This window comes from Prionailurus bengalensis, chromosome C1, assembly GCF_016509475.1.
Source record: "Prionailurus bengalensis isolate Pbe53 chromosome C1, Fcat_Pben_1.1_paternal_pri, whole genome shotgun sequence".
Classification (NCBI taxonomy): domain Eukaryota; kingdom Metazoa; phylum Chordata; class Mammalia; order Carnivora; family Felidae; genus Prionailurus; species Prionailurus bengalensis.
In genome coordinates this window covers 125,473,144-125,501,075 of record NC_057345.1, presented here as the reverse complement: position 1 = coordinate 125,501,075, position 27,932 = coordinate 125,473,144, and the positions used below count along the sequence as shown (strand labels likewise).

Below are 27,932 nucleotides of genomic sequence, written 5' to 3'. Positions count from 1 at the left end.
GGGGCAGAGAGAGAGGGAGACACAGAATCGGAAACAGGCTCCAGGCACCGAGCCATCAGCCCAGAGCCTGACGCGGGGCTCGAACTCTCGGACCGCGAGATCGTGACCTGGCTGAAGTCGGACGCTTAACCGACTGTGCCACCCAGGCGCCCCTCTCTGGAAACTTTAAAGAAAAAGTTGGCATGAATGAAGTAGGACCTAATTTTTCTCCTGAAACTTAAAAGTGATACAGTGCAATAAACTATCTAAAACTGTAATGAAGAAAACAGAGGCACCTGAGTGGCTCAGTTGGTTAAGCGTCTAACTCTTGATTTTGGCTCAGGTCATGATGTCATGGTTCATGAAATTGAGTGCCACGTTAGGCCCTGTGCTGATAACTTGGGATTCTCTCCCTCTCTCTCTGCCCCTCCCCTGCTTGTGCACTTTCTCTCTCAAATAAATAAAATTAAAAAGAAAAACAATCCCACTTAGATTAGTAACCAAAAAAATATAATACTTGAGAATAAATATAGCAGATGAAGTGTAAGAGTCGTACACCAAAAAATTGTGAAACATTGTTGAAAGAGTCTTAAAAAAGATCTAAATAAGCAGAAAGAGAGCTCATTATCATGGATCAGAAAACAGCATTGTTAGGATGGTAATACTCTCCAAATTGATTTACAGACTCCATGCAATCCCTATGAAAATCTCAGCTAAATTTTTGTAGAAGTTTATAAACTGATGCTGAAATTCATATGGAAATACAAGGTATATTTATATGAAAAATAGCCAAGACCATTTTGAAAATGAAAACTGACATTAGAAGTCTCACACTCCCAATTTCAAAACTTACTACAAAACTAAGATCTACACAGTGTGGTACACATAGGACTCCACATAGATATCAAATGAATAAAATGGAGAGTACGGAAATAAACTGCCACACTTACGGTCAGTTGATTTTTGACAAGGGTGCTGAGACAAATTCCTTGGGGAGAAAAATAGTGTTTTCAATAAATAGTACTAGGACAACTGGATATCCATGTGTAAAAGAATGAATTTGGTCCCCTAATTCACACCATAAAAAATTAAGTCAAAAAAAATCCTAGATCTGAATGTATGAGCTAAAATTACTCCTATAATACAAGTAGATTCTCATTACTTTGGGGTAGGCAGAGGTTTCTTTAGATGTGACACTAAAAGCATGAACAACAAAACAAAACAAAAAATAGATGGCTTAGACTTTAGTAAAATTAAAAATGTTTGTGTGTCAAAGGCACTATCATGAAAGTGAAAAGGTAACCCACAGAATGGGAGGAAATAATTGTAAATATATCTGGCAAGGGATTTTTAGAAAATAAAAAACAAATTCTTACCACTCAACAATAAAAAGACAAATCAGCCGATCAAAAAATGGGCGAAAGTTTGAATAGATGTTTCTCCAAAGAAGACATACAAGTGGCCAATGAGCACAGAGAAAGATGCTCAACATTATCAGTCATTAGGGAAATAAAAGTTGAAACTACAGTGAGATATAGCCCTTCATACCCCACTGGAGTGGCTGTAATAAAAAAGATGGACGATACCAAATGCTGAAAAGGTTGTGGAAAAATTGGAACCCTAATTCATTGCTGATGAGAGTTTAAAATGTTGCAGCCACTTTGGAAAAGAGTTGAGCAGTTCTTCAAAGTACTAAACTAAGAGTTTCCATTTGATCCACCAATTCCACTTCCAGATATGTACCCAAGAGAAATGAAAACATATGTCCATACAAAAAATTATACATGGATGTTTGTAGCAAAATTCAGAAACAATTAAAATGTCTAATAACTAAAAAATGGATAAATAAATAAAATATAGTAATCCATATAATGGTATATTATTTAACCACAAAAAGAAGTAAAGTACTATTATGTGCGAAGGCATGGGGAATTCTTTAAAACCTCATCTTAAAATTTTTTTTTTTCAACATTTATTCATTTTTGGGACAGAGAGAGAGACAGAGCATGAACGGGGGAGGGGCAGAGAGAGAGAGGGAGACACAGAATCGGAAACAGGCTCCAGGGTCTGAGCCATCAGCCCAGAGCCTGACGCGGGGCTCAAACTCACGGACCGCAAGATCGTGACCTGGCTGAAGTTGGATGCTTAACCGACTACGCCACCCAGGCGCCCCTAAAACCTCATCTTAAGTGAAAGAAGTCACAAACAGTACTTATTATGGTTCCATTTATATGGAATGTCCAGAATAAGCAGATCCTTGGAGACAGAATATAGATTTAGGGGTTGCTGTAGCTAGGTGGTGGGCAGTGGGTGTGGGGAGATGGACAACTAATGTGTCGGGGTTTTTTGTTGTTGTAGTTTTTTGTTTTTTGAAGGTATTCTAACATTTGACTGTAGTGATGAGTGCACAACTCTGAATTCACTAAAATCAACTGGAAAGTACACTTGAAATGGGTCAATATTATGATGCATGAATTATATCTCAATAAAGCTTTAAATAAAAAGATGCAATGAATTCGAAACTCTAGGTTTTAATCCTTTTACATTGCTTTCTAGATCAAAATATTTGAGGGCCAAAAGGGGCCTTAGTTCACTTAGTTCATTTCTTTTGTATGTGAAAGGGGGAAACTGAAGAATAGAGAAATTTGTCTGAAGATACATAGGTAGTTATTAACAGAACCAGATATACATATCTTACATTTGAATTTCTAAAATTTAATAAGACTTGCTAAACCCCACAGAAGCCATCCACACAGCAAAATATGAGATGTAAGTATGACCATAATTCAGGACATTTAATTAGCATGACCTATCAAAATATCCACATGTGATCTTCACACCTTTCTTTGTGTGGATGAGACAGGCATACTAAAGCCAACAAGGAATAAAAAACATAAAGACAACCAAAAAATTACAGAAGTACATACTCACATACTTCAGGGAATTTACTAAATTGAAGAAATGTATAAAATTGGCTTTGAAGGAAAGGCTTTTTAATCTATGTGCTGTAATGGCATCCATGAATATCTAAAAATTATTTAGTAACCCAAGTATTATTTTAATTTTGAAGTAAGGAGAAAAAACTTTTAAGCTTTCTGAACTTATTCTGTAACTTTTGATAATTGCTTTCACATTTTGACATCACATAAAAGGAGTAAAATTACCTTTGAAAAGAAGGTTTGAATTTCCTCCATTGCATTGGCAGGTGATGGAAAATTAAATCCCCTCTCCCCATTGCTGTTCTGAGTTTTTATGTTAATGTTTAAGACTGAGTCTTCTTGGAGTCTTACATTAATTTAAAAATGTAAAAATCATCAAATTTTAGAGGAGGTGGAAGGTTCATGAGGACTCATGTAGCCAAAGTTTGCAAATTTGTAGTTCATAAGCTGCATACTTCTGAAAGATGAATCTTTGGGGCTTGTGAAATAGATTTTTTAAATCTAAGCAATCTTGAAAAAGTGAGAGATTTTACAAAAATATCTGAATTTCTTTTCTTAGAAATTGAGTGGTTTGATAAAATAAACCTTCATTCCTGTCCAGTGGGTTTGGATGCAGTTGAGTGTCAGCTGCCCATTTTAGGCAGAACATGAACTTCCAGGTGGACATAGTTTCCCTGGGGCCAGCTTCCCTCTTTTACATTACCTTCCTGATTTATTAGCTCTTTCGATTTGCATCCCTGTCTTTGCCCAATCATTTTTTCCTCTCCTCTCCCTGTAAGGTGCTTCATCAAATGCGTGTACACCTAGTGCAATAATTCAGAACTCATTGTCACCATGGCCAGCTTCTGTTGGTCAAGAAAATCACAAGCCTTGCTGATTATGTAACAGACTCAAATTGAATTGCTCCAAACAGGAAATTGAGAAACCTGAAAGTGTTTGGAATCTCTAGATAGAAACATTCTTAACAGAGATGGCTCTTGAGACCAAAAAACTTTGAAATCACAATGGTTTGTGTCCCCTCCAAATGTCAACAGTACTGAAATAGGTATACAGTATATCTGTGGTGTTAAAATTTCATGGGGAGGGGCGCCTGGGTGGCTCAGTCAGTTAAGCATCCAACTTCAGCTCGGGTCATGATCTCACAGTTTGTGAGTTCAAGCCCCGCATTGGGCTGTGTGCTGACAGCTCAGAGCCTAGAGCCTGCTTCGGATTCTGTGTCTTCTCTCTCTGCCCCTCCCCCACTTGTGTTCTGTGTCTCAAAGGTCAATAAATGTAATAAAAAATTGAAAAAAAATTCATGGGGAGAAGTAGAGCAATTAGGAAAAAAAATGAAGGGTGCTGAAGGAAGGTGATACAAAATTTTTAAAGGCTTGAGAAACAGTGAAATAGAGGGAGGACTCAGTCCTTAGAAAGACTAATGGCCAGGCCAGTGTTTTCCTGTCAGATGTGGCTCCTTCTTATGCCAAGAACCTTGAATAAATGTATAAAAAAATAGTAATCAAGTCAGAGTAGAGATACTGTCTTCAATCCAACTGCACAGGAGGCTACTCAATCCAACTGCAAAAAGTAATAAAGCATTTCTTTTCTTTTAATCCCCAGCTTTATTGAGATATAATTGATCTATATCATTGAGTAAGTTGAAGGTGCACAACATGATGATTTGTACATGAATACATTATGAAATAATTGCCTTAACAGGGTTGGTTAACACCTTCATCACATCATATAATTACCATTTTGTGTGTGTGTCTGTGGTAAGAACATTTACTATTTGCACCTTTCAAGTATACATTATTAACTACAGTTAGCTTACTCATCTTATAACTGGAAGTCTGTGCCCTTTGATCAACTTCTCTCCATTTTCCCCCAACTCCTAGCCCTTGGCAACCACCATTACAGTCTTTGTTTCTATGAGTTCAGCTTTTTATTTCTTGTCTGATTGCTGCAGCTAGGATTTCCAGTACCACATTGAATAAAAGTGATGAGAGTGAATAAAAAGACATCCTTGTCTTTTTCCTGATCTTAGAGGAAAAGCTCTCAGTTTCTCACATTGAGTATGATGTTTAGCTATGGGCTTTTCATATATGGCATTTATTATGTTGAAGTATGTTCCCTCTAAACCCACTTTGTTGAGAGTTTTTATCATGAGTCGATATTGTATTTTGTCAGAAGTTTTTCCTTCATCTGTTGACATAATCAGATGGTAAAAACCACATATAAACCATTTATCGTTTATCTTATTAACATGATGTGTCACATTGACCAATTTGTGAATACTGAATCACTCTTATATCCCTGGAATAAAGCCTAGAAAAAGACTACAGCAAATATAGCAAAAGATTAATTATGTTAAATATGGGCAGTGGGTACCTCAACGTTTGTTACTTTATGTACTTTAATGTGTTTGAAAATTTAATAACAATAAAACATTTCAAAAAACTGTAGTGATCTAAGAATATGTAGAAATTTCCTCAATCTGATAATTCTTAGTTACAAAGAAGTCAGACAATCTCATAATCACTGGTGAAGAAATTACAACTAATTCTACTGAAGTAAGGAACAAAAGTTCCCACTATCAACTTGCTATCTTAACCAATGCAATATGACCAGCAAATATTGGAATAGCAAATACTGGAAAGAAAGAGCCAAAAATGTTGCTATTTTCTATCTAGAAAACCCAACCAAATAAAATAAGCATATTTAGAACTAGCAAAAGTGTTCAGGATAATATCTAAACTGAAGTTCAAAGTTTATTAATCAATAGTTTATTTCTACACTAATAACCAATCAGAAAATGTAATCAGAAAAAAAGTATTTAACTTCAAGAACAATAAAAATAAATAAATATCTCAGATTTAAAGGAGGTATGCCTAAGGACTATTTAATGAAATTTATAATTATTTATTAAAGGACATGAGAACCCACATTAATGGAGAGATATTCTTTTTTTTTTTAAATTTTTTTTCAACGTTTTTTATTTATTTTTGGGACAGAGAGAGACAGAGCATGAACGGGGGAGGGGCAGAGAGAGAGGGAGACACAGAATCGGAAACAGGCTCCAGGCTCCGAGCCATCAGCCCAGAGCCTGATGCGGGGCTCGAACTCATGGACCGCGAGATCGTGACCTGGCTGAAGTCGGACGCTTAACCGAGTGCGCCACCCAGGCGCCCCAGAGATATTCTTTTTAAGTTATCTTTTGCTACATAACAAACTAGTATTTCTTTAACTTAACACAAAAATGACTTATTTTTTTTTTCTCATAATTCCATGAGTTGGCAATCTCTGTGGTTTTTCTGTTTTTCTCATCTGAGTTTATTCTTATGGCTGTGGTCATCTGAAGAGTTGACTGGAGCTGGAGGGTCCAAGGTGGCCTCACCCAGACATCTTGTGGTTGATGTGGCTAGGCACCTCAGTTCTCCTCTTCCAGTGAGCTATACTGGAATTCTTCATAGTACAGTAGTTTCAGGGTTCTAAGATAGAAGATAGAAACTTCACTTAAGGTTTAGTGTCAGACCTCATTATCCTTTCCCCCTTTTTTGTTGGTCAAAAGAGTCCTAAACCCTTTCATATTCAAGAACTGGAATGGACACCATCCCTAGACTGCAAGAACATCAAAGACACATTTCAAAGGAAGAAAAGGCGTTCTGAAATGGGAAGAATTTTTGGCCATTAAGCAAATTTACATAGCTGAACACATTTACATAACTGAACAGGAAGACTAAAAAATATAATCTAAATTCTTTCCTAAATAATATATAAAGTTAAATACAATCCAATAAAAACCTGTACCATACTTTTTGTAGAACATAATGAAATCATCATGAAGCTCAACTGGAAGGCAAAACTGAGCACGAATAGCAAAGGAAATTTCCAAACAGAACAACAACAAGGGAAACTTGAACAACATGTCAAAATTTACTAAAACTTCATAATTAAAGCAGTGTGGGTGGTAATGGTGTGAGGTTAGGCAAGTAGATTAGTATTTTTTTTAATAAAATTTTTTTGGTAATTTCTATACCCAATGTGGGACTGAAACTCACAATCCCAAGATCGAGAGACACATGCTCTTCTGACTGAGCCAACCGGGTGCTGCTAGATTAGTATTTTTTTCCAGTAGAGAGTCCAAGGAGAAGAACCATGCATATCTTGAAGTTTTCTATTATGCAGGGACATTCCAAGTCAGTGGCAGAAACTTAATCACAGAATTAATGAATATACTTTTCAAAGACCAAGTTAAATCTATGCTTTATACTATGGAAAAAGTATATTCAGATAGTACCATAAAGGATTAAGAGAGCATAATGGAATATTTTTTTTTTCAATTTAGAAGCTATAAAGGAAAAGATTGACACAGGTGACCATAAATAAATTATAACATTCTATACAAAGATGAACAAAGTGAAAAACCAAGAGATAGACTGGGAGAACATACTTGCAATGTTCATTCGTGAAGAATTAACATTCAAAATGTATTAATAGTTCCTATGAGTTAACAAAAAAACAATAGGAGTGGGAGAAAGGGCAGACAACTCAAGTAGGCAATAAAAAGAAAAATCATTCAAATGACTAACAAACATGTAAAGACATCTAGCTTCACTAATAATGATGTAATGTAAATTACAGCAATGAGATCTTCATTTTTTTCTTTTGCTAACAATTTTGGAAAAGTTTTAAGATTGGTTCTCTTCAGTAACAACAATTATGGAAAACAGTATCATACATTGTTAGTGATAACATCCATTCTTAAAATATTTTCAAAATCTATTAAGGGGGAATACAACCCTTTGAATTACTATTTTTGTATCCTTTGAATAAATACTTAGTAATGCAGTTATTGGGTCTTAGTGTAGTTCTATTTTTAACTTTTTGAAGAACCTCCCTACTGTTTTCCTGAATGGCTGCACCAGTTTGCATTCCTACCAATGAAATAGTACTGAGAAATAAAAAAGAATGAAATATTGCCCTTATCAGTGATGTGGATGAAACTAGAGTGTATTATACTAAGCGAAATAAGTCAGAGAAATACAAGTGCCATATGATTTCACTTATATTTGGAATTTCAGAAACAAAACAGATGAACATAGGGGAAGGGAAGGAAAAATAAAATAAGATAAAAATGGAGAGCAAGGCAAACCAGAGAAACTTGTAACTATAGAGAACAAACTATACAAAGGTTGATGGAGGGAGGTGGGTGGGGGGATGGGATAAATGGGTGATGGGCATTAAGGAGGGCATTTGTGGTGATGGGCACTGGGTGTTATATGTAAGTGATGAATCACTAAATTCTATTCCTGAAACCAGTACTACACTATATGTTAACTAACTTGAATCTAAATAAAATCTTGGAAGAAAAAAAAGCTATTAGGCAATTTCTATCAAAATTATACAATTTTTATACTGTAATTCTACCTTTAGAAGTCTATACCTTATAGAGAAACTTACACCAGCACAAAAGAGGCATATGTCATTCTAATGGCAGCACTGTCTAAAATAGAAAACAACAGTGCATGTTGCAATTTCTACCCATAAGTTAATAAATGACTTATTGTTCATTGTATAGAACAACATATAGCTGTAAAGAAATGAATTAGGTCCATCTGTATTGAATATCTTAGGTGAAAAAAGTCACAAAGAAATGTTGATCCCATTTATATGGAACGAAAAAATGAATATATATTTACATATTTCTACAGGGAAACAAGTGGGAAAACTATTAAAAGTCATTATCTCTGGAGACAGGAGTGAAAACGGTATGGTTTTCACATTACAATCTATGTACTTTTTTTTTTTTTTACTCCTTGTGTCTTTTACAAAGAGAATAAATGCATGTATTATAATTTTTTAAGGGAATCTGAATAAAATAAAACTAATTACCTTCTAGATTTTTGTTAAGTTCTAGGAAGTTTCAGAGACAGGGACAAGGAAGCCAAGGGCTGTGGAAACTTTCTCACAAGAGAAAGTGTTGAAGAAACTGGGGGTATTTTGCTTGAATAAGAGAAAACTTTTATTTGCTGCAGGAAACAGAATTATGGCCAAGTGGGTAGAAATCCAGGAGACAGAGTGAACCTTGCTAACTATTCACATCCCCAAATATGAGATGGGCTTCTGAGGAATGTGGTGGAAGCTTCTGTCACCAGAAGAGGTGAGCAGAGAGAGGCCAACAATCTGTTAGGTTTATTTTAGAGGCAATGACTATATTGCGGTGGGGAGTGAAGAGGGGTCTGGAAGAAACCATTAAATTTTTTTTTAAATGTTTATTTTTGTGAGAGCGAGAGAGAGACAGAGCACGAGCTGGGGAGGGGCAGGGAGATAGGGAGACACAGAATCCGAAGCAGACTCCAGGCTCCGAGGAGCAGTCTGCACAGAACCCGATGCGGTTTCGAACCACAGACCGTGAGATCATGACCTGAGCTGAAGTCGGATGCTTAACTGACTGAGCCACCCATGTGCCCCTGGAAGAAACCATTTAAACCTCAGGTTCTGGGATTCCAAATATCCTGAATAGAGGTTAACATAAAAATGATTGTGTAAGACCTAAGCTACATGACCTTTGTAGTCCTTTCAATATCTTAGATTATGTCCAGAACAAAGTTAGGACATTTAGCTAGAAAGAGCATAGCTTTATGAGGAAATTTACTCTTAAGTGGACACAGATATGTTCCCCATTTTAAATTTCTAATCCTTTAGTATCAAAGTAGCATCAGCTTATTGGACTTGTAGAATCTCAGACTTCATTGTAGACCTACTCAGTCAGAATCTGCATTTTAATGAATCCACTGGTGATTCCTATTCTTGAATATGAGAAGGTTTATCCAGCTATCCAGAGAACTTCTCTTATTCCTGAGCCTTCAAAGCCCAAATAAAAAGAACTCATCGCAAGAAAAAAAAAATCCTTAATAATTAGAAGTTTTCATTAGCACTGTTCATAATCTGGGAGACATGAGAACAAGAAGAGAAATATCATCATATATGCACACATAAGTATATACACATGAGTGTATGTGTAGTACATGTATACATCATGTATGCACACACACACCCCCACACACACCCACACCCTTAACCTCACTTTCTCTAGTTAGTCATGTAAATGGGTCGTCATCACCTGTTTCACCTTTGAAAGGGACTTCAGCTCACCTCCCTACTCACAAGTGAATAGTGCTCGCAATTTAAGTAAACACTGAATAGAAAAAGATAAACATCTTTGAGACTTTTTTCATACATTTGATTTTGACAGCTATTATTACTTAGGACATTTAATGTTATATTCTACATTTTATGGTTTATTATGAATCCCTTCTATTGGTTTCAGCATGTTAATGGTAATTTCAATCTTGATTTCCTAGGCTTTGAGCATTTTTTTTTTCCACACAGGATTGTTTGGGATGTAGGGGTTGTGGAAGGAGGTTACCATAAAAGAAAAGAAAAAAACCTTTTGAAGAGAAAAGCTTCCAGGTAGCTGGAAATATTCTAATTACCATGTAAAGCCTTAGCAAAAATGTACTGTCGTCCAGCTCATTTGATTGTATCCATTTCCTGAATTGTTTTGGCTTTTCACTTGTATGCTCAGGCATTTAATGGGAAATAATGAATCCAGCAATGTTGGGGGACATCACAGTTAAACTTTTTGCTGGATCTTCTCAAAACATTGTTTTTCATAAACAGTTTTCTTAACAAGTCATGTTGTCTTTCAGCAGGCTTTGCAGAGTTTAGAGCATATTCTACCCAACTGGTCCCAGATGGAAAATACGCTCTTGAAATTGGATGGTTTTTTAAGTGTAGCTCTCCACAGCCTTTTCAAAGCGGGGGGGTGGGGGCGGTGGGAGGGTAGCTTGAACAGAATGCATTTAGTAGCATGGTCTATAATTCCCCCAGCATCCCACGTATTTGGATGTTTTTGCTTCTGGCTGTGGAATTTTTCTAATTTAATTAACTCATTAGCGTTAGCAGATGACACATTGTGAAAATTCTTTTCCCTAGTCACTTATCTGAATATTCTTCCAATCCTCTGGGGTTATGTGCACACTTTATTTATTTTTAAAAGTCATTTATTTATCTATTTCATTTTTACACTGACTTTACCCCAAGGAGTTCTTGGGCAACGTATGGGCATTTCATGTAATGAACTAGGAACGTTCCTTAAAGCGATAAATGGAGAAGAGGTAGAGGAGGAAATTTAATGGGGGGAGAAGCTTTACTAAGAAGGACTGGGAGAGAAAGAACAGATGGTTGGAGAAGAGCAGCCAGAGATGAAAGGCATATCCTGTTCCAAAGCCCTGCCGTTCTGTCTCTTAGCTTTTGGTTCATACACTGTAAAAATGTAGCAATACTTTCTGTCTGGAAATCAGCTGGAAGTACTTGAATGAAATAAAGGCAGGTTTTACAGGATTATTCCAACTGAAAGTGAGTCTCCTTTGTACCAAAAAGTTCATTCATTCACATTTTTTTTTACCTTTTTACAATATAAATCCCCCCCTCCTTAAAATTTGAGGATGTGTGCTTTATATCTTTTTTTTTTCTTTCTTTCTACTTCTCTCTCTTGGGGCCTAACACAGGTCTGGGACCAAAATAGATATTGGATAAATACTATTTATGAATTCTGAGCCAAATGAATTCTGTTGAATTATACCTAACAGTTATTGAGTATCTTAGTATTTTTTTAATTAAAATTTTTTAAACATTTATTAATTTTTGAGAAACAGAGACAGAGAACAAGTGGGGAAGGGGCGGAGAGAGAGGGAGTCATAGAACCTGAAGCAGGCTCTGAGCTGTCAGCCCAGACCTGATGCGGGACTTGAACCCATGAACCCATGAACCCATGAGATCGTGACCTGAGCTGAAGTTGGATGCTTAACTGACTGATCCACCCAGGTGCTCCATTACTCATTATTTTAAAACAAGCTTTTTAAACTTCAGAGCCATCTTGTTAAGGTGATTTCTGCTATTGTTATTATCTGAATTTTATCTATGAGGAAAACAAGGCCAAGTGATGTTAAATTGCTCAAGCTCACAGAAAATGCTTATGGTCATAGAACTTTTCAGTTGCAGAACTTGAACTCAGGACTATCCCTGATGCTGCTACCCAGAATGATGGGGACATGACACAGTCAGGATTGATGGAGCCTGAAGCAGTGATGAGGAAACTTCTTTGTGTCCCTACTGAGGGAGAATCATAACCCGAGTTTCTATAGCAAATAAGTTTTGGTAATAAAAAGGGCTGACACGGAATTGTATATTTTAAAAGGCTGAACTTTAATGGTATGTGAGTGATATTTCAACTTAAAAAAATATTTAAATGGTAAGAGTTGGAAATTGCTGAATTTTTGATACCTTAGAGGTTCAAAGAGCTTTCCCTGTCCCCCATTCCTAAGGAACTTAATTCAAATTAGTATCAATTCTTTAACTGTTGCATTTTACTGAAGCTGCATGCTGAGTAACTGCCAAGATTTTCAGACCCTGACTTGACTAGGGTTCACTAGTTCCTGTGTTGGAGGTAGCCGTTTATGGAGACCACGAGGCAGTAATTCCTAGGGTTCCATTCTGGCATTTAAATTATCAGCTGTAGGCTACTGAGTAGCTTCTAGGGTGAGAAGTTTAATAAACATGAGCTTATGAAATCATTTTTTAAAAACCAATTTTCATCATCATGCAAACTTTTCCTCCACTTCAAAGAAAAAAGCTGTTGTCACATCCTGAAGAGAGTGTTTCCAGCCCCTAATTTATCTGGCAAGGATGGGCTACATTCGGGAAATCTGTTAGCATTCAGTCTTCTAAATCAGTTTCAGGGTGCTGTTCGGATTTAAATAGATATTTTGTGGTTGAAAGTCCCATCATTCGGTATTTTTTTTACTCTCCTGTCCAGAATGGAGACAGTGGTTTTCTGTTGGGAGTGTGTACACTCACACGTGCATGAGCACGCACACTTCTACACGTTCACATAGCGTGCAACCCCCCCCCCCCACATATATATATGCGTGCATGTGTATACACACCCCTACCTGTGTACTTCACAAATAGGTGTATCAGTAGCAGAAAGGTATTGAGGCAATATATCTTCTAAAAGGAAACTGCTGTGTGTATGTATTTAAAGTATAAGACAAGCCAACTGCTTTCCTTTATGTAGACTTGATGCATGTGGATGAAAAGATTTCAATACAAAGCCGACAGGAGTTTCAAAGATTCTGTTTGGTAGCTCTAAGCAAATCTTACAGATTCACAGTTTCCTCTTTTCCCTCCTACTCTTTGCACTTAGAAATGAGAGCCAGGTATGTTTGGAGAACAGTGGGGAGAAAGGAAGGAGCGGGCCTGGGAGCATTTGAATCAGGATTTTCTTCCACCCTTGTACTTGGTATTGAAAGTTCTTTCCCTCATTCTCTGAATGGATGGCCTCACTCTGAGTTTCTGAGATGTTCGTGCATTAATTTGGACTCTAGATCCGGTATCTCCGTCTTCGGTCAACATTAGTTTTTGCCCAAAGCGAAAGACCGGTTTATGCAGGGTGATTACTGAGCTGGATAGAGTGCACATACAGAGGAAGGTGCTGATCCAAATTGTTTGTATCTGGCATTCTTCTTTGGGGTCAGTGTTTTCAGGTTAAGAATTGCTGGTTGCTGTGGCTAAAGAAAGCAGTTGTTTCTGCCAGCAACTACATGTCCCTCAGCCCTTGAGAAAGGGAAGGAGGCCATGAAAGGGGCAAAACTTCACCCTTTGAAACTGGCGCTGCAGGTTGGAGTCATTCAGGGAACTTAACGTCATGGTGACTGCATCCACCCCTAGTAATCCTGATTCACTTGATCTCAATGTCTCCCCAGGTGACTCTCATAGATGGCAAAGTTTGAGAACCACTGCTTCAACCAGTGGTCACCAACCCAGGCTGCTGTCACCATACTCTGGTGCCTGGGGTCCCTTCCCCTAGAGATTCCAGTGGTCTGCAGATTCTCCTCCATAGCTGCCAGAGGGAATGTGGCCTGTTGATGATACTTAATTTCAGCTTAATTGTCATATTGTTAGTAGAGGCAGGCTTTTGAGAGTTAAACACTTTGGGACTGAATCTGGAACACTGAAGACAATGAGATGGGTGTGCCTAATACTCATGTTTTTTTTTCTGAACTACATTTACATTCTCCAAGCTAGCCTACTTTGCTTCAATCTCTGGGTCCACCATTTTCTAGAATATTTAACCTATTTTTAAAACAATTCCTCACAGTAAAATGTACTACGTCCTGATCAGTCCTAGTTAGAACAATTAATAATTTATCTGGAAACTCATACAAGGATTTTTAAGAATTATGGTTTTTTTTTACTATGAATATTTGAAAAAACTAAATTAGAACTACTCTATGATCCATCAATTTCACTATTATTTACCTATAGGATACAAAATACAGATTCAAAGGGGTACATGCATCCCAAGGTTTATAGCAGCATTATTAACAATAGCCACAGTATGGAGAAAGCCCAAATGTCCATTGACTGATGAATGGATAAAGATGTGGTGTGTGTATGTGTGTGCACGTGCGGGCATGTATATATAAGAAAGTGATAAAATGGAGTATTAGCCAAAGAATGAAATCTTCCCATTTGCCACATAAATGGAGCTAGAGTGTGTTAAGTGAAATAACTAAGAAATACCATATGATAGCATATGTGGAAGTTAAGAAACAGATGAATATAGGGGAAGGGGAGAGAAGAGAGACTCTTAGAGAACTATAAAGTTTGACAGAGGGAGGTAGGTTGGAGATGGGCTAGATGTGTGCTAAGAAGGGCACTTGTGATAAGCTCTGGGTGTTAAGTCTAAGTCATGAATCACTGAGTTCTACTCTTGAAACCAATATTGTACTGCATGTTAACTGGAATTTAATAAAACTTTTTTCTTTATTTTTGTCTGGAAAAAAAAAATATTCCAGTGGTCTGGAACGGAGTCTGGGCATTGGTATGTTTTACAAGGTTCCCAGGTGATTTGAAGGAGCATCCAGGGTGGGATGAAAAGATTTCATCTTTGTCAGGGACAAGAAACTTGCTGCCCTTTTGATTTGTCTTTGGCATGTTCAAGTCTGAAATTATTCTTTAAAATTTTTTTTTAATGTTTATTTTTCAAGAGAGAGATTGACAGAATGTGAGCATGGGAGGGGCAGAGAGAGAGAGGAAGACACAGAGTCTGAAGCAGGCTCCAGGCTCTGAGCTGTCAGCACAGAGCCTGACACGGGGCTCAAACCCATGAACCGTGATATCATGACCTGAGCCGAAGTCAGACACCCAACTGACTGAGCCACCCAGGTGCCCCCTGAAATTATTCTTTATAGGATTTATACCATATAGGAGCTATTATGCTGGGTCCTGCAGGGGACATGTCAATAAGTTTGACACAATTTCTGTTCTCTGGATGTGTACGGGGCTGCAAACAATCCTATTTTGCACAGTTTGTTGCTTAATGAAGCTGATTGAAAAATACCCTGAATCATACGTTGTCTCACTTCAACCTCACAGTAACGTGGTGAGAAGAGATGGACAAATGTGAACTCACAGAAATTAGGGGACCTGCCCAAGTTTACCTGGCAAAGAGGGCTGAGAGCCAGATCTTCTAAAGCCTTTGGTGCTACTTTTTTCCTCCATTTCTTCTGGCACTACCATGAAAATTTCAAAGCAGGACTGGAAAGTGGGGGAATGAGAGAGGCAGGGATTGCTACGGAGAAAAGTTCCCCGAGTAGAGTGTGAGTGGATGAGCAAGTGTGTGTGAATGTGTCTGCGTGCGTATGAATACGTGCATGTGAAGAAATATGCCTCTGCGGTTTTATTTAATGGTGTTGTTTGGTTACTGTCCCTTGAAAATCATACAGTTGGTTAATAAAGTCTGGCAGAGAAAAGAAATTACTGACATCTTTAGGAATATTAAAGGGTCTGTTTAGTCTTGAAAGGCCATTACTATCTGTGAGGAAAATTCAAGAGAGTTTATTAAGCCCAACACAGATTCTACAGATACCAAGAAATGGTATTTTCATCACTTAGGGAGCGATGTATGTGAGAGGGGAGGGGAGACCAGTATCAGTGTCCATCAGTCAAAAAAAGATGCTTAATATCCTGTCTTCCTTCAACTCTTTGACCATTTTCCTCCCAGTACAAGGAAGGAGAGGCTTCCAACCCATCATTTGGAGGCAAATGTGTGTTCTTTATAACAACAGTTGTTAAAACCTCAGAAAAGGCAGGGACAGGACTCAGTTATGGTGCTTTGTTAGTTGAGGCAGGTCCTAAGCAGTAATTTTTAGGTTGATAATAGTTTTAAAATACTGGCAAAATGTTTTCTTTGAGGTTTGAATATGTCTGTGTGTTTGGCTATAAAAGTAATTTCAGGATTATAAATGTGTATAGCAGTTCTTTGCTTTAGCAATGTTATATTGCTTCCCTGCTCTTTAGGTGTTCACAAAGACAGCTGTAAACATTCATTTATTCATTTATTCATTTATTCATGCAAACAACAAATGCTCATTGAGTGTCTGCCATGTTGCATGCATCAGGCATTATTCTACCTAGGAGAACACGGAACATAAAATATTGTCCCTGCTCTCCAGGAACTTAGTGTCTGGTAGGATTTTTAATTCTATGCTATTGTTCTGGAGCCTCACAAAAAGGAGACCAGGAGTTGCCCAAGGAAGGCTGGCTTCCTGTCCAGCAGTATGTTTATGGAGTGTGAATCAGTTATTGTCAGGCCTGGAAAGGAGAAACTGGTCTGTATATTTCAAGCAGGGAGAGAGTTAATGCAAGGAATTAAAAAAAAAATTTTTTTTAACGTTTATTTATTACTGAGAGACAGAGAGAGACAGAGCATGAGTATGGGAGGGGCAGAGAGGTAGAGACACAGAATCTGAAGCAGGCTTCAGGCTCTGAGCTGTCAGAGCCTGACGCGGGGCTCGAACTCACAAACTGCGAGACCATGACCTGAGCCGAAGTCGGATGCCCAACCGACTGAGCCACCCAGGTGGCCCAATGCAAGGAATTTTTTAATGAAACTGTTGGAAAAGCTGGAGGAGCAAAAGGCAGAATTTGGTGATACTCAAAGACGAGGAAAGCTGCTACTGCTTTTTCTTATACTGAGCTTGTTGGAGGAATCACAGAAGTTACTGGATTGTGTAGTCACCTGCTATTGATGCCGCTCATCTGCAGCCGGAAGCAGAGGGATTTTTGTTTCCAGTTGCTTCCTGATCTCTCACTGCCTCCTCTTGGCAGAATCCAAGTTGGCCAACTGACTAAGAAGTCTTGATAATGTTTGCACCTTGTAGACCCACAATATAGGGAAGAGTCTAGCAGGGAAAGGCAAAGGGTAGTAGTGATGGTGAAATCCAATAGTGAATTAACCAGCAGAGAGAGACAGGGTCTGTGGGTAGCCACTGATACCTGGGGTTTTATGTCCGGTTTTAGATTCAGAAATTAGATTATTAGCACGCTGAGATGTGATCAGACTTGGGCATCTGACTGAAACTTTTTATGGACTGAGATGTAACCCCTGCAAATTCATGTTGAAACCCTGTCCACCAAAGTGACTATATTTGGAGATGGGGCCTTTTAGGAGGTAATTAAGGTTAAATTAAGTCTTAAGAGCGGGGGCCTCACCATATAGGATTGATGTCCTTATAAAAAAAAAGAAAAGAAAGAGGCACAGAAGCATGTGTGCAAAAGAAAAGGTCATGTGAGGACACAGAAGGTGACCAAATGCAAGCTAAGGAGAGATGTCTCACCGGAAACCCACACTGCCAGCACCTTGATCTTGAACTTCCAGTTTCTGGAACTGTGAGAAAATTAATGTCTATCATTTAAGCCAATGACTCTGATATTCTCTTATGGCAACTCAAGCTGACTAATACACTAAGCAAATTATAAATGATGAATATAAAGAGTCAGAAGCTGAATTGCAAATTCATATTAAAAATGTAGATTTCCAAAAGATTGGCTCCTTGTATTTGCTGGTCATCCCATTCTTCTTCGATAAGTAAAATTACTTGGGAATCAAATAAAATTAGAAGATTGCTTTATGGCAGTGTTCTCTGAGCAAGGAGGTTTGTTGGATGATACAAGTGGCCAGTGTAGTATCAAAGTGTCTGGCATCTGACATACTCCTTTTCCCTCTAGACTTGTGGTCTTTGCTGGGTATATGTCAATGTGGGCACTCTCTTTTGCCGACAGTGCTGGAGACAGAGTGTGTCAGCCTTTCTGACTTTTCCTTTGTGGACCCCTCCCCTTTTCATATTGACACATCCTGGTTGCCATTTTGTTTCTGGAGTGGTCTTGCTTTGATCCTTTTGGATAACTTTGATCCTTTCTGTGATTGCTTTATGGTATAATTTGTGAGTTTTCAAGTTCTTGGGATAGGGGTAGCATACACATTTAGGATGGTAACTGGCCAGGACACACTGCTAAAGCTGTAGTCCTTGTTGCCATTGACTGTGCCTTCTGACTGGCCCATCCCTGTGCCTTATCAGTTGCTAACTGTTTTGAAGGTCAATCTCTGCCTATATAATTGGCACCGTAAAGTATGAAAAGAAATTGATCAGGTTAAACCACTGTCGAAAAGATCTGTTTCCCAAAATGACCATCCCGACAACCTATTATGGAGCATAAAATCCAGTTGCTAGCATTGCTTGTGAAAGTTTAATCACATTTCCCAGAAAGATAATCAATATATCTAATATTTAACTCTTACCTACTGTGTGCCAGGTACTGGTAAAACTCTTTAAATGGATCATCTCATTAATCATCACAACCCCACTATGAAGAAGGTCCTATTATTAATGCCATTTTATAGATTAATCAATTGAAACCTATATAGATTAAATAGTTTGTTTAATGTTATCCGCTAGTAAGGAGTAATCAAACCTTAAGATTAAGTGTTGTGTCCAGAACAAACAAGTTACCTTGACCTCTAAGACTCTGTGTGATAGAATTGTTGCTTACATCGTAGAACTTCTCTCACACATTGTCTTCCCAGCTTCCTTCATTCCTAAAAAAACTGATCCCCTATTCTGGGGGCACACAAACCTTTCTCCAGCTTTTTGTCAGTGAAAAAAGACTGGTCCCTCTCTCTAGAATGCACTTTACCTGGATTTTTATATGGCTGGCTTCTATTTTTACCATTCTGTCTAAAATGTGCTCCCATTCCACATGCTTGACACACTGTAATAGTGCCTACTAAGGGTTATTTTCTTTGTAGCAGGTACCTATCATGTTTTGGAGTTGTTTGTTTGCTTATTTATTTTCTGTATCTTCCACGAAGTTCCAGGAAGGCAGGAACCTAATCTCCCTTATACATGGCTGTGTCACCAACACCTAAGTACTGGGTTCTTCATACATTAGGCATTTAATAAATACATGCTAAATGCCAAAGGATTATCTATCGTGACCTATCAAATACCAGGGCTCTTTGGAATAAGACTTAGGATGGCAAGAAACATACAAAAAATGACAACAAGTAAATGACTTAGGAGGGTATGTTTTTGATGGACAGATCTCAGGCCCTGAGTAGTCTCTGTAGCAGGATCCATCATTACAGAAAGTATTCTGAGCTACTAGTGAGGTGAGGTGGTGGTGGTGAGTGGTGCAAAGTGGATGGGAACAGCTGAAAATAGGAAGGGCAAGCCCTTAGAACGCATTTCACTTGGCTAATAGTTTTGCCTATAGTAATAGCATGCCACTAACTTTGTTATGGAAAATGCTGCCAAGAGTTTATTTTTAACTACTAGGTGCTACCCAGTAGCAAAAAATAAGAGCTTCCTGTATTTAAACCATGTGATGGCTAAGTGATGGTGGTAGTTAATAAGGTAAGTCCCTAAGGACCCCTACGGAACTTGGGAGAAAAGTCTTTGCTAAGTAGGGTGACCAGGAAGGTCACATGAAGGAGATGGGATGTGAGCCAGGCACTGGAGCAAGGGGAGAATTAGACCCAGGGGAGGTGAAGGGTGTGATCTAAAGCATGTGCCTTGTGTGTTCAGGGACTGTAAGAGACTAGTTGGCAGGAAGTAGACCTCAAACATGATGTTGAAAATTTTGCTTTTATATCTTGAACTCACAATGGACTTCTAGGAGTTTCTTTTTTAAGTTTTATTTATTTATTTTGAGAGAGACAGAGACAGCATGAGTGGGGAAGGGGCAGAGGGAGAGAGGGAGAGAGGGGGAGAGACGGCGGGGGAGGGGGGAGAGAGAGAGAGAGAGAGAGAGAGAGAGAGAGAGAGAGAGAGAGAGAATGAATCAGAATCAGAATCCCAAGCAGGCTCCACACTGCCTGCACAGAGCCCAATGCAGGGCTCGAACTCAGGAAACTGCGAGATCGTGACCTGTGCCACAACCAAGAGTCAGAGGCTTAACCAACTGAGCCACCCAGGCACCCCCTAAGAGTTTCTGAGTGGACAAGTAATGAATTGAAATTGGTTTTCCTAAAGAGAGAGGTGGAAGATGGAGGAGAGAGCCTATGTCCCGGAAGGCAGTCCATCAGTTTCCTACAACAGACCATCATTTGGGCATATGCCGTCTGGGGCACAGCTGTCCCAGCCCTCCTCCTGGTGAGGGAAACAAGGAGAAGGAGACCATGTGCTGTGGGCTGTGAGGTCAGGTCTGTTACATCCTCATTAGATTTGGAGCAATTGGGAGTGCTGTGGAACATATTTCTTTTCAATTTTATCAAAAACTGATTGTTTTGGTATTTTATTAAGTTCAGTTTTTCTACAATAGCAGTACAACGGCTTTATGTTTTGTGTCAATTATGAGCAATTTCTGTACCTCCAAGTGCCTTCTCAATCATCAAAGACAAATTAAGTTAGTATTTAAGGGTAACTGGTTTTTAATTTAATGTGTGCATAATTATAACTTACATGTAAATTGTAGTTTATTGCCTTTAAATCATTTTACATATATCGTTTGATCACCAACATTAATTGTTTTCTCATTTTAGAAAGGTGAGTTTTAGAGGGCTGAATGGCTTGTCCAAGATACCTTGGTTAATGGGTAGGAGAGCCTGGACTAAAACCTATTTCTTTTACTTCCTCCCATTTATATGTTGGTGAAACTGCAAGCTAGTGCTCGATAAACATGATCTATTCTTACTAACCGAGACACTTACTCATTCTAGAACTAGCAACCACAGTGGAGTACAGGGATTAACTATATCTGGTATGGTAAATGCAGTGGACATTCAAATACTCATTGACCATAACATATCCTCCACCATCCATTTGGAATCCACCTGTCCTAGAGAGAATGCATCTTATAATGTTCCCCCAATATGTTTAAATGTTTTATGAGGAAGTATTAACAATCATGTTCAGGTTTCAGTTTCTCCTCCTCGGGCCTTGGGCTCAGCAGCTCTTGGTTATGGAGTCTGGTTTTGTCAGTTTTATCTCATGGAATTTGCAGACTGCATCTATGTGCACAGTAACAGATTGATTCTGGCTGATAGAGGGAAGACGAGTGTGGAGCAAGCGTGGCATGAAACGGACTGTTTGCTTTTTCCACAGTCTGCTGATTCAACCTGCAAACCCATTCCCCAGCGCCATTAGCAAGACCTGTAAAAACACAGGGGCCTCCATAAAGATGACTCTGACGTTTGCAACACGGAGAGGTCTGTTGAGTTGAGAGAGCCCAGTTCTGTACTTATGATTTGGGTCTGGGTATTTTGGCTTCAACACTTGTTTCTGGTTAGAAAGCTAAAAACAAGGGTCTAAACACTGTTCACTCGGATGGTAAAACACATGCTCACTTTTTACAGTGACCCTGGAAACAGAAGGGGAATTCTTATAAATCACAAAGGAAAATAAATAACTTCACCCATGGAGGGAAAGAGACAGCTTGAGAAAAGGGACTTTGGAAAAAGGCTGTCTCTAGACAGCAGTCTTGTGGTAAGTACTAAATATTCATTTACCGCTCTATATGTTTTGGCTTAAAATGCATTATTCTTTGACTGTTATTTCCTGAACACTGTGCTTTTGAAACTTCTATTCCAGTTACCCCATTAGCCATATCCCCTGGGATTTTGTTTCATTTAGTTTTTACAAAGTCAAAAGCCAGAAAATAATTGGAATGTTTGTATAGTGTCTTAATAGGCAAATGTCATAATCTGTCAACATTATATATAATTACATTAATTCCAGCTGAAGTAGACTTTAACCTATACAAAAACACTACTGTAAAGCTGATGCCAAATGCCAAGCCTATATATAGTTGTTCCATCACCCATTTATCTTAATTTTGAGGATAAGTTGAACAAGAATTCAATAGAGCTTCAAATATGGAAGAGGGAAGAGTCTCTAAGATCTTCTTAGGTACGTACCCTGGTTCAATTGTTTATGAACTTTCTTTGCAAAAGTGTTAATGGCGATAAGTGTCATTAACAACCTGGTTGTGTTTGCCTTCGTGCATGAGAATCTGGTTCGTCCAAGGAAAGAGACAAAGTCACTGATTTCTGAAAGTTGGCCGCTCTTTCACAGTTGCTTGGCTCAGAGGTGTATCTCCCTCTTCTGTTCCCTAATGCATATGAACAGTGTAAGAAATCAGACAAGTCACTCCTTTATCTTTTGCTCATCTACCAAAATAGACATTTAGCTCAGCATCTTTTGCATGTTGTGGAGGGATGTGCTTTATTCATTTGTGTGCTCCCAGGACTTGGCCTGGTGTCTGGGTCTGAGTAGCATCCAATCAAATATTTGTTGAATTGATTTAGGAGTTGCACTTTTCTGACTCTGCTGCTGTAGGTCTTGCTCTGCCAGTGTACAGAGTAGCTATTTACTCATAATTTCTGAGGCTTAATGTCACAAACTATTCCTAGATGTGAGTTTCCAGGAATGGGGAACAGGATTACGTGACACTTTTGTGTCTACTTCCTCTCTTGTTCTTAGAATCAATTTCTGTGTCTCTGTGGGTTATGCACCGACCAGCCTACATTCAGAGACTAAGAAATTTTATAGCATTTTAGGTTCTCCTCCAAATATATGTGCCCTCTTCTCATCTCTTGGGTCTTTCTACCTGTGGGTAGAATGTGATGAAAATTGTGTGCGTGCGTGCGTGTGTGTGTGTGTGTCTGTGTGTGTGTGTGTGTGCTTATATGTATATTCCCTGGGGGATAGTTTCTGGGGGGAACTTAAGATGAAAAGATAATTTCTCAGCCTCTCCTTTTCCAAAGAAAACACTTTTTACCGATTAACCTGCCTACAGGGTCTGTCATATACCTAAGCAGAGGACTGAGATGCCCATATATTATAATATGAGCAGCACAGGAAAGGTTCTCTTAACCCCAAAATATCCTTGGTGATTAGTCCCTATAGTCCTCAATTCTGCCTTCAGTCCCAGAGAATATGCAAAGATTCTATAAATACAAGCATGCTAAGCTATTGTCTTTCAGTAATTAGTAGTAGCCCTCATTAATAAGAGGTCTTGGTTTTTTCCCAAATGTCAAACAGCTGAGCAACATTTTGTTGAGGGAATTAGTAAACAAAAGGATTCAGAGCACAACGGAGTGCTGGGTTGGGGCAGGGAGGGACAAAGTAGTGAATTATCCTGAGGGGGTTGGGTACCTGCAAGTCAGAGAAAGAGGAAACATCATTAATGAAATTGTTGTCCACATTTAAATTTTGCTCAGGGACAGGCTTGATTGTGAGCATAAATCAAAGCCTGTCATAGTACCAGTGCTAGCTGAAAGCCCAAAGACAAGCTTGGGTTCCCCTTGGCATATGGCTCTACCCTGAGTCTTATGGGGCCTGAAGATCCAATTTCTGATTTCCAGCATAAAAGCACACTGGAAAAATAAGAACTCGTTGCTTGGCACCACCTGAGAAGCGTAATCCCATTAAATCTCTCCAAGTGACGCTTAGGAGATTTTTTTTACACCGGTGAAGGATCTTCCTTGTTTCCTGGAGGCAGATTAAGTGTCACATCTGCATGTGGGATTCAATCCTGAAAAAGTGTGCTCTCTTTTGACTATGTTGTCTGGTATATGGGAGTCCTCAAATGCTACTCAACAGTATACAGTTTAGGCCATGTGACTATAAATTTGCCTTCTGTTTGAGTGTTCTCTTCTTTCTTCCTATAAGATACTGAGGCAGTGACAGCAAGAGTGCTCGTTTTGAGTTGGGGCTTCGAGGGTGAGACCCATTGAAAGTCCCTTGAGTGGATTCTATTGCAGCCATCAGGAGGAGAGGTAGACAGGGATGAGGTCAAAGCTGACTGGCTGTAAAGGACTTGAACCCAAGACATTGTCCTCCTCTTTGGCTCCATGTTGAAACCACACAAATAATTAGGAAAGAAGCACAGCATGATGATTCTGGATAAGGGTTGCTGGAAAATACAAGAGAAAAGAAGCACCTGGTATCCTATACTACACTTCTTTCCCAAGGCAGGGTTACCTTATTTCACTTGATGTTATTTTTTTTAAAATCCTAGAGTGCTAACCTGGGGCCGGGTTATCCAGTCTCCTCACTTGGCAGACAAGGTTATGACTCAGTGAGATTAAATGTTCTTCTTGAGGTTCCACAACCAGCATACAATGTGGGTCTCCTGCCCGTCACTCCACTTCTGTGCATTTTACTGCATAAAATCCCAGTAAGAGAAGATGTCCCTTCGGAAAACTGAAGAGAGGAAAGAGAAATATACTAAATCTTAAGTCTTGAAACTCCACCGCAGTAACCATTATGACCCACATTTTTGAGAGTTAGAAGGCCCAGAGGTAATTTCCATTTCCACATTTTGCAGGGAAAAAAAAATATTCCTCATAATGTACTGCAAGAATAAGGTGCTATTAACTTCATTATACTTTTTATTTTACATAATCAAATCATGAAGTGTTGAGTAGAAATTATAGCTCCCTTGCAACAGCTTTTAAATTTGTAGGCTGGAGGAACCGCAGCATGAAGAAACCCACAGACCTGATGCTGAAAAAAGCTCCAGTTGGGGGATAGTCCTTGGTGGTCTTTAGTCATCATTTTGCTTTCAGGACAGGACACGGGAGGGTTTGAGTGTGTATGCTTTTGCGTGTGTCTGTGTGTGTACCCTGGCAACGTTGAAGTGCTCTTTGATGTTGATTTTTTACTTGATAAATCACTCTTTTTAAGAAGAAAGTGACAGGTAAGTGAAACTGAAATGAAAAATATGTTTCAAGGTGGGGGGTACCTACCCTGAGAGAAAGACAAGTGACTGCAAGTTTGCCTTCACCGGGAGGGGTGCATCGAGTAGCCGCATGTTCACGGCGAGTACAGTCTTCTCTGTGATAGCAATAAAAATCACCCCAGAAATCGAGGCCTCTTCTTGACCCAAAGCTGTTCAGCCCACCCCAGGATGCTTTTTGATCAGAAAAAGTCAGCATTTCACACTGTGCCTTTTTATTTGTAAGAATCATCCCCAGGCTGTCTGTACAGCTATTTGGTACTTGTGGCTGTGATAGCATTTAGCTGATGAGAAGGCTGGGAGTGAATTATCTTTTTTACCATCTCACATATAAATAGCAAAAATTCTCTTTTAATTTGAGGAAAAATTACTTTTTGCTTTTCAGCATGGATGGGAATAGGTTTCTTTTATGAATGGAAAATTCTTTCATGGTACCCTGTTCCTTTTTCCCCCTACCAGAAGGAAGTGAAAACATTGGCCACACTAGATCCTCAGCTCTGAAAACAGTGTGGTTTTGATAAATTCATAAGTGCAGGAAAGGCCCCACACAAGTCCTTCAGTTCATCCTTTAGCCTCTCAATGGGTTGTATCAGAACCATTAGAGTAATTCAGCCTTCCACAGGCACATATTAAGTCAGCCAACGAGCATCATGGAAAACCTGTTTTATATTTGAGACTTTTTAGTAGCTATGGGATATGCTGGATAGTCACCATTTCTACTCCATCCTTCTCTACCTGGCTGTGCACCCCTGGAGGATGTGTCACACAGACCTTGTCAATAGGCTCCTCTATCTTCGGGCATCTAGTTAGCTTTGGCCAACGGGGGTAACTAGCAGGAGATCAGAGGTCAGGTGGGGAGAAAGGTCAAGATCATTGCTTTCCTGTTCTGTCCTCGTCTGGTCCTGAACCACAATGATTGGACCACTCTGTCTAAGGTCACAGCTTCTGTTGAGCAATCCTCTCCCACAAAACCACAGTTCTCTCTGTGTTCTGGCACCTTTCCTCTTCCCATGTCCCTTCAGGGTTCTTGGTAGTAATGACTCTTGGGTGTTGCCAGTCCATCTCATGTTGGTTTGCTTTAAGTCTGCCCACACGTTATTGCATAGGTCCTTTACCCAAATCTCAATTAGATAATTTGTGTGTGCCATCATTTTCGTGCAGAACCCCTGACTGATACAAGGCAATAGTTTATTTTTGGAAGCCAACCTAATAAGCAGAAAAAATGATAGAACATGGAGGAGGTGAATGGCATGGCACTGACTGTGAGAGGCACCAAGTCATGGGGGGGGAGTGTGTAAGGAGCACCATGAAGAAGCTGGAGGTAGAATGTGCACTGAGGTGATTCGAGAGCTTGCTTCAGTAGCACATGTACTACAACTAAAACAATGGGGACAGTTTGGTGGGTGAACAGAGAAAAAAGGGGCAACCCAAGGATATTGTCCCATACCCTCTGGTAATAACTCATGTCATTGCTGAATTGGCTTTTCCTAGTCAAATTGACTAGGCTCAAGGATGCTTCCATACCTGGCAAAACATTACTCCTGGGCGTGTCTGTGAGGGTGTTTCCAGAAGGGATTAGCATTTGCATCAGTAGATCCAGTAAAGAAGTTTGCCCTCAAAATGTGATTGACTGAAGACATGAGTAGGACACAAAGGCAGAGAAAGGTCATACCTGCCATTTGCATGACCTGAGACATCCATCTTCTTCTATGCTTGTAAACTAGCACTCCTTCTTCTTAGGACTTTGGAGTTGGGCTGGAACTTGCACCATTAGTTCCCTTGGTTCTCAGGACTTCAGGTTGGGACTGGGGCTACAGCGCTGGGTGTCCTGGGTTACCAGCTTGCAGACAGAATATCATGGGGCTTCTCAGCCTCTAGAATTACAAGTCCATTCCTTATAATAAATCTATATTTATATGTATATTTATATTTACAGAGGGACAAATTCTGAGAAATACACAAATGTAGATTTCTACTGTTTTATCTTCAGTTATTTCACCCCTGTTCAGTGACCGGAAGTAATTCCAAAGCAGGGTTCAGCAAACTTTGAAAATCCAGATAGTAAATCTTTTAGGTTTTACAGGCCTATGAGCAGCCACAACTACTCAACTCTGCTGCTGGAGCAGGAAAGCAGCCACAGACAATACATGAATAAATGGACATGGCTTATGTTCCAATGAAACTTTATTTGTGAGGGCAGCAGCCTGGATTCTAAAGGATATTTGTACATGGTAAATAGGAAACTTGAAGGTCTAGTTCACTTTTCCTGGGTGCTGACTTTCTGAGTAGTGACCTGTGTTTACCCTCACGATGCACAATATGCTGAGACAGGCAAAGGAGCAGGTTTAGGATGTCAAACAATGATATATATACCCAAGTACATGAATTTGGGCAAAGGTAACTATTTTAGAAAGCTCAAAACTCACTGAGACTTTTTCTAAATGCAAAAGAGGGGCATTATTAGTGTTGCTCAGTATCGCCAGTGGATTGTGAATACTAACCAAGACTGCATTTTCGTAGTGTTCCTGGCATGACTGTAGCTCTCTTGACTCTTGGTGCTACGTTTGAGCTACCTCTCACCATAGCAATGCTATACAGAGCACAAATCACTAGGTTGCTAGAGGTTTCCAGCTACTCAAATCCCAGCTACCCGTGACCCCTTCTACTAATGGAAGCCTATGTGAAATATGGTTTACTCAGTGCCTCTCACCACTGGGCAAAGGTCAGCTTGCCCTCCAGGAAGCCTGACCTTTGTGCTCTGATATAAAGATTGTTTGAAATTTTTCAAGTGAGCATCAAGTGGAGGAAGGTCAATAAATAAGAGGGAGGTTTTTATTCCTCAGCTACATTATTCCCCCCAACAGGGCTGTTATCTTGGCTGTC

The 27,932-nt window shown here is 39.2% G+C and overlaps 1 protein-coding gene across 2 annotated transcripts in view; it reads left to right on the top strand.

The window, feature by feature from the left end:
• NCKAP5 (NCK associated protein 5) overlaps positions 1-27,932 on the top strand; it is an 890,605-nt gene that overhangs the window by 25,922 nt on the left and 836,751 nt on the right. For both annotated transcript variants that reach the window (XM_043576610.1, XM_043576611.1), the window contains exon 2: positions 21,664-21,793. In XM_043576610.1, the coding sequence (XP_043432545.1) occupies positions 21,725-21,793 (69 nt within the window). In that variant the 5' untranslated portion in view covers positions 21,664-21,724. The remainder of the gene's footprint in view (positions 1-21,663; positions 21,794-27,932) is intronic.